We start from the raw sequence: 7,301 nt of genomic DNA on the forward strand, positions 1-7,301 counted from the left end.
TGCCGATCTGTGAACACTTATTAAGATGCAGGGAAACATGGAGCAACGTTACGCTATCAAATTTTGTGTTAAACTTAAGAAAACCAAACAAGAAGCTTATGGAATGTTAAAGGAGACCTATGGGGATGAACAGATGAACCAAGCAAGTTTCTATCGGTGGTTTAACAAATTTTCTGAAGGAAATAAACAGGATGAGGATGAACCCAGATCTGGAGCACCGAAAAGTGCACGCAAGGAGGAAAACATTGAGGAAGTGCAAAGGTTAGTGATGCAAGACCGTCGAATATCTGTTAGGATGATATCTGAATTTGTTGGTATTAGTATTGGCACAGTAGAGACGGTTCTGACCGAAGATCTGAAGCTCCACAAAGTCTGTGCCAAGTTCGTGCCAAAGATCCTCTCCCACGACCAGAGGCTGTTTCGTGTGGAATGTTGCAGACATTCTCGAAATGATAGAGACTGATTCAGGTTCCCTGAATAAGGTAGTGACTTGCGACGAGAATTGGGTGTTCACCTACGACCCTGAGAGCAAACGTCAGAGTGCTCAGTGGAAGCACGCGACCTCCCCCAGACCCAAAAAGGCAAAGATGAGCAGGTCGCAAGAGAAGGCCATGTTCATTCCTTTCTTTGACTCCCAGGGGCTCATTCACGTTGAATGGGTTCCTTGGGGTCAAACCGTCAATAAGGAATATTACCTTACTGTTCTGAAAAGGTTCAGGGAGAAGATGGGGAAGAAGAGGCCTCAGCAGTGGAGGAGTGGTCAGTGGTGGTTCCACCAGGACAATGCCCCATACCACAAGTGACCACCTGGATGCGACAGGGGAATGAAAGTGGTACAACACCCACCCTACAGCCCTGACCTAGCCCCTTGCGACTTCTTCCTGTTCCCACGCATGAAAGACAGCCTCAGGGGAACCAGATTCCAGTCAACAGAGGAGTTGAAAGAGGCATCGGCAAGTTACCTGAAGGGACTACTGAAAAAGGACTTTGAGGAGGTCTTCCAGGATTGGGAGAGACGCATGCAGAAGTGTGTAGATGCGAGAGGCAATTATTTTGAAGGAGACAAAGTTTTGTAAGCTTATAAAATAGTGTCTCTCCTGACATTTTCTCATTACTTATTGCACGTACCTTGCATTATACATACATATATAAATATATATATATATATATAATAGAAATAATAGAACGAGGTGCAATGGTGATAATAATGTAAATGTACAAAAACTACGAGTTACTCTAAAACAAAAGAATAAAGCATATACATACATATATAACAAAAGATTAAACGGATAAAATAGAAACTAGTGATCTTAGGATCCTCTAGGATGAGGAATGTTAGAGCCAGAAGAAGAAAGTTAACGAGGACAAAACAGAATAGAACGAGAACAAAACATAACTAAAAGAATGAGAACAAGAACATGATAGAACGAGAGGAACAGACCAGACGGAGAAAAGGATAACAAGTACAAAACAGTACTAGATGAACAAAGACTTGCAGACGGGGTGAGGGCAGGGTGTGTAGGAGGATAAGCAAGAAGACGGGCGGCGCGATAAGAGGCGCCTTTGCAAAGATGGCCACAGTGAAGGAAATGGAAAAATGCCTCACGACGAGGCGAAGGGGAAAGTTAAAATATGGAGAAAAAAAATATGTTGACATGGGTGTTGATGATGAGGATGAAGATGAGGATAACCATGAGAAGCAGAAGGGGAAGGGGGACAGGGGGATGGGGGAAGAGTTAACGTGACGGGGAGGAGGGGTAGAAGAAAGTTGTACAGTAGAGGTGGAGGTAGAGGGAAAGGAAGTAGAGGAGGAAAAGAAAATAGTGGAAGAGGATGTGGGGTCGAAAAAAATCCATTTACTATATCAACAGAATTTTCTATTCAACTCCTTAGGTAACACATGAACACATACACACACACAAGTTGGGAGGGTAGCTAAGAAAATGGAGACGAGCAGAGTTCTAGCAGTGATTAAATGAGACTTTTTGGACAAAAAATATAGAATAAAATAGAGAGGAAAAGAAAAAATCAGCATGGTAGACTTGGTCTGACTCGACTTTGTACGAAACAAAACGCGAAGAAAAAGGATGAGAGAAAAAACATATCCAAATAAATAGATAATTAAATAAATAGAGCACTGACCAGAATCTCGAGCCCAAAATGATGTGTCTAAGCATAGGTACGGAATAGATAACGAAGAGAGAAATAATAATAATAAAATAATAATAAATAACAATAATAAATTAAACAAGAGGAAGGACGAGATGGTAGGTTATAATCAAGCCCACAAGGAAAAAGAAAAATAGAAAAAAAAATGCAAAAGCGGAATAAGGCGATATGCAAAAGGAAGGAAATGAATTAATCTTAAGAAGGCGGTCGCCAACGGAGAAGAAAAAAGACATTTCGCGAATGTCATGCCACGAAAAAAAGCCGCGTGTGGAAATGGAAGATGAGAACCCACTGTCGCGCCACTCAGGCAGCGGGTGAGAACGGGGGAGGACGGGGCTTGGGTGGAGTGTGTGGGGAGCGTCTGGGAGGGGTTTCGAGGATAAAGAAGATGAACATGAGGAGGAATGGAACATAGGGATGAAAATTATATTGAGCACTACCACCACCACTATCATCATAACCACCACCACCGTTACCACCAACACCTCTTATATGACTACCACCACCATTACCACCTTTAAAATCACTACCACTATCAACCCCCCAACCAGTACTACCACGACCCCCTCAACCACCACCACACCCATCACTTCCGTTGCAAAAGCAACAGACTGGTTCAAAGCTTCTGACCGCAGCTGTACAACAAATACACAAGAGTTTAGGGACGAACCACGAACTCGAAGAGTCGAATACCTCACGAACGGAACCGAAGAACTTCTGGGGTAGGAAGAACTCGAACTTCATCTTCGAGGTCGAAGTTGAACGAGGAACTGGAGTTGGTGAGGCAAAGAAGGAATAAAGAAGAGGGATGAAAAGTCGAGGGCTGGTGAGGAGAGGTGCAGACAAAAAGCACAGGCAGGACAGAAAAGGGAAGGAGGAAAGGGAGGGATGAGGGATAGGAAAGAATGGATGTGGGGGACGGGAGACGGGAGTGGGAAGGAGAGGAGGGAGGGGAGAAGGAAGGAGAGAGGGGAGTAGGACGGGAGAGAGGGAGGAAAGATGGAGGAAAGGAGAGATGAAGGAAAGGAGAGATGGTGGGAAGGAGATAGGGAGGGAAGGAGAAAGGGAGGGGGAGAGGGAGGAGAGAGGAGGGAGAGGGAGGGAGGGAGAGATAGAGGGGGAGGGAGAGATAGGAAGAGGGTGAGGGGGTGGTGAAGGAGGTCGCCTGACACAAAAGCCAGTTGTAAAAGGGTCCGGGTTCATTCGAGAAGACTAAGAAATTCAACAAAAGTACGGCAGCGCGGGACAAAGAACCACACCCGAAAAAAAGAACTCGAATAAAACGAGTAAACGAATGGACCAGAATAGGGAGGTGGAAGGAGGAGGAAGAGGAGGTGAAAGAAGGGGAGGAAGAGGAGGAGGACGAAGAAATTGTAGGAGGTGAAAGAAGGGGAGGAAGAGGAGGACGAAGAAATTGTAGGAGGTGAAAGTAATGGTAGGAGAAGGAGGTAATGGTAGGAGGAGGAGGAGGTAATGGTAGGAGGAGGAAGAGGCAATAGTAGGAGTAAGAAGAGGTAATGGTAGGAAGAGGAGGATGAAAAGAAAGAGGTGGAAGGACAGGGAGGAGGTGGAGGACAGGGAAGACGTGGAGGACAGGGAGGGGGGAGGACAGGGAGGTGGAAGACAAGAAAGTGGTGGAGGGCGGGTAGGAGGAGGAGGACAGGGAAGAGAGCGAGGACAGGGAGGAGGGAGAGGAGAGGGAAGAGGTAGAGAAGGGAGGACAAGGAGGCGGGAGGACAGGGAGAAGGGAGATGGAGGAAAAGTTGGAGGTTAAGGACAGGGAAGAGGGAGAGGACAGGGAAGAGGGAGAGGACAGCCAGGAGGGAGAGCGAAGGGAGAAGGGTGAGGACAGAAAGGTGGTAGAGGACAGAGAGAAGGGAGAGGACAGCGAGAAGACAGAAGATAGTGAGGAGGGGGAGGATAGGGAGGAGGGAGAGCAAAGGGAGGAGGGAGAGGACAGGGAGATGGAAGAGGATAGGGAGAGGGAGAGCATAGGGAGGAGGGAGAGGACATCGAGGAGGGAGAGGACAGCGAGGAAGGGAGGAGCGGAGGAGTGAGCAGAGGAAGAGGAGGAAGAGGAGGAGGAAGGAGGGAGAGGAGGAGGGAGAGGAGAAAGAAGAAAGGAGAGAAGGAAGTAGAGAGAAGTGGATGGAAAAGGCAGAAAGAGGAACAGAAGGAAGAGAAGATAGAGGATGAAGAGGAGGGGGAAAAGAAAGATGAGAAGGAGGAGGAGTAGGAGGAGGAGGAGGAGGAGGAGGAGGAGGAGAGGAGGCTAAGGAAGCGGAGGATGAGTAGGAGGACGAGAAGAACGAGAAACCGGACAAAGAGGTGTTGGGTAGGTGGGGACTTAACAAATCCACCGAAAGAAAAATCCGCACGTGGGCTTTGGTGAGCGTGAAAATATCGAAAGGGGAGGGAGGTGGGAGGGGGGAAGGCGACTCAGGGGGGAGAGGGGGGGAAGGCGACTCGGGGAAAGGATGGGGGAAGGCCAAGGGGTGGGGTGTGGATGGGAGATGTAAGAGGCGAGAAATATTTGCACAAAGTCAAAGAGAGCAATGGACACTGGGCTCAACACGTTCTTGCGTGGTGTGTGTGTGTGTGTGTGTGTGTGTGTGTGTGTGTGTGTGTGATTGCGAGAGTGACTAGTAAGATTATGACAGCGGCAGTTTAACAATGTGACAATGAGGGTAATTCTCTATACGTGTACGCGCGTGCGTGTGCGCATACGTGTCCGTGTGTGTATTTGTGTGTGGGTTTGTTTGCGCGTGCATATATATATATATATATATATATATATATATATATATATATATATATATATATATATATATATGTACGTGTGCATGTGTACGCGTGTGTGCGCAGATGTACATATGTATGCGTGCTCCTGTACGCGCGCGGAATGACTAGTTGGCGGGGGTATTGTGTCCAACAAATACTCTGGACAGGACGGAACTGAGAAAGGTCAAGTTACATACAAATGCTCGCGGCCTGAGCGCATGAAAGAGATTAAAGAAAATAAAATTAAAAAGAAGAGATTGTTGAGAGGGAGGGAGAGAGGGAGAGAGGGAGGGAGGGAGGGAGAGAGAGAGGGAGGGAGGGAGGGAGAGAGGGTTGGAGAGGGAGGGAGAGGGAGAGAGAGAACGGGAGAGGGAAAACGGGAGAGTGATGGAGACAGGGGGGAGGGAAGGAGGGAGAAGGAGAGAGAGAGAGGAGGGGATGGACAGGAAGGGGAGGGAGAAGGAGGGAGAGAGACCGAGAGAGAGAACGAATGAGAGGGAGAGCGAGAGGGAGAGAAAGAGAACGAGAGAGAGAACGAGAGCACGAGAGAGAGAACGAGAGCACGAGAGAGAGAACGAGAGCACGAGAGAACGAGCGAAGGAAAGAGAACAAGAGACGAGACGGAATGAGTGTGAGAGACAGATGGGTTATTATAGCAATGGGGACAAAACGGTTAAGTAATGAACATAAATGTGAGGAAGATGGTTAAAAAAAATGAAGAAGCCTGAAAGTCAAAAAATGAGAATGGAGAGAAAAAGGGGCGCCGATTAATCCAGGGGAATCTTTCGGGTCCAGAAGAGAGAAAAGAAGAGAAAACAGAGAAGATGAATAGGATTTTCGAAAGAGAGAAGTTGAAACGCTCAGAAGAGCGAAGAAGACGCGGAGTAAGGAGGGATCGACGATGAAAGGAAGACAGGGATACGAATGAGGAATGTGGAAGGAAGCAGGAAGGGGAAGAAGGAAAGAAAGTGGAAAGAAGGAAGGAGAGAAGGCAGGGAAAGATGGGAAGGAAAAAGGGAAGGAAGAAGGGAAAGATGGGAAGGAAGGAAGGAAGGAAGAAGGAAAGGAAGGAAGGGAAGGAAGAAGGGAAGGAAGGAGGGAAAGATGGGAAGAAAAAGTGAAGGGAGGAAGGAAAAAAGGAAGGAAGGGAAGCCAGGATGAAGGGAAAGAAGGAAGAAGGGAAGGAAGGAAGAAGGGAAGAGAAGGAAGAAAGAGGGGGCAAATAGAAGTGAGAAAAGCAGGAAGAGTGGAAGAAGGGAAGGAAGGAATGAAGGAAGGAAGAAGGAAGAAATATGGGATGAGGGAAGGAGATAAAGAAGGAAAGGGAGGGAGCATGGATGAACGGAAGGTAAGTGAAGGAAGAAGAGGAAAGAAACGAGAAGGAGGAAGATTGAAAAAGGCGAAGGAAGAAAGTATAGAAGGAAATAAGTAAAGAAGGAAAGAAGGAAGGGAAGGAGAAGAAGCGAGAGATAGAAGAAACAAGAGGAAAGAAACAAGGAAGAAGAAAAGGAGGAAGAAGAAGGAAGATGTGGAAAGGGGGAAGGAGGGATGGAAAGGCAACGATGCAAATCCTAATTTTGAACAAAGCATCGCCCTAATGGAGGCGTCAGGCATGATACAGTCGGAAGCAAAATTTTGGAAACAGCCCACGGATCTTATTACACAAACATAGCTGACTATATACACACGTTTGATACATTACCTACCTTCACCTAACAGTGAAAACGCGTTTTCCTGTGTACACATACACACAGAAAAACAGAGAGAGAAGAAACGACATTTGCAATGCGAAATCTATCCAGTTTCATCACGGTCCCAGACCATGTGCTGGACACGTGATCGACAACTAATTATTAATGAAAGCTTTCTCACGCCATGAGCGCGGCGCGAACTCTGCACGATAGTGTGGAAACCCCGAGACGCTATCCATTACAAAAAAACAAGACTTAACCTTCCTTTATACAGCCCGAACGAAATATATATTGCCACAAGGTACGGAAAAGACGGGGAAAACAACACTATGGGACATTCACAATACGATGGAGTAACGACAAGATAATGACGCCATTAAAGACACAATGACGACCAATTGTGATGACGGTGAACAAGGATGATGATGAAGATGGTGTCGGTGATGAAGATGGTGGTGTTGGTTACTGTGGTGGCAGTTACTGTGCTGGTGACGGTTCCTGTGGTGGAGGTTACTGTGGTGGTGGCTATTGTGGTGGTTACTGTGGTGGTGGTTATTTTGGTGGTGGTTATTGTGGTGTTCATTGTAGTGGTGATGATGAAGTGGTGAATGTAATAGAGGTGAATGTGGTGATGAAGTCTGTTCTTGTTATGGGCTGTAT

At 46.8% G+C, this 7,301-nt stretch overlaps 1 protein-coding gene across 1 annotated transcript in view; it reads left to right on the forward strand.

Annotated features, from left to right (window-relative positions):
* Nucleotides 1-1,530, forward strand: part of LOC143028878 (uncharacterized) — a 14,161-nt gene extending 12,631 nt beyond the window's left edge. The window contains exons 3-4 of the mRNA XM_076191236.1: nucleotides 582-608; nucleotides 1,451-1,530. Coding sequence (XP_076047351.1) covers nucleotides 582-608; nucleotides 1,451-1,530 — 107 coding nt within the window. The remainder of the gene's footprint in view (nucleotides 1-581; nucleotides 609-1,450) is intronic.
* The last annotated feature ends 5,771 nt before the right edge of the window (nucleotides 1,531-7,301 follow it).

Source organism: Oratosquilla oratoria, chromosome 10 (assembly GCF_046742065.1).
Source record: "Oratosquilla oratoria isolate Oo_2021 chromosome 10, ASM4674206v1, whole genome shotgun sequence".
Lineage (NCBI taxonomy): Eukaryota > Metazoa > Arthropoda > Malacostraca > Stomatopoda > Squillidae > Oratosquilla > Oratosquilla oratoria.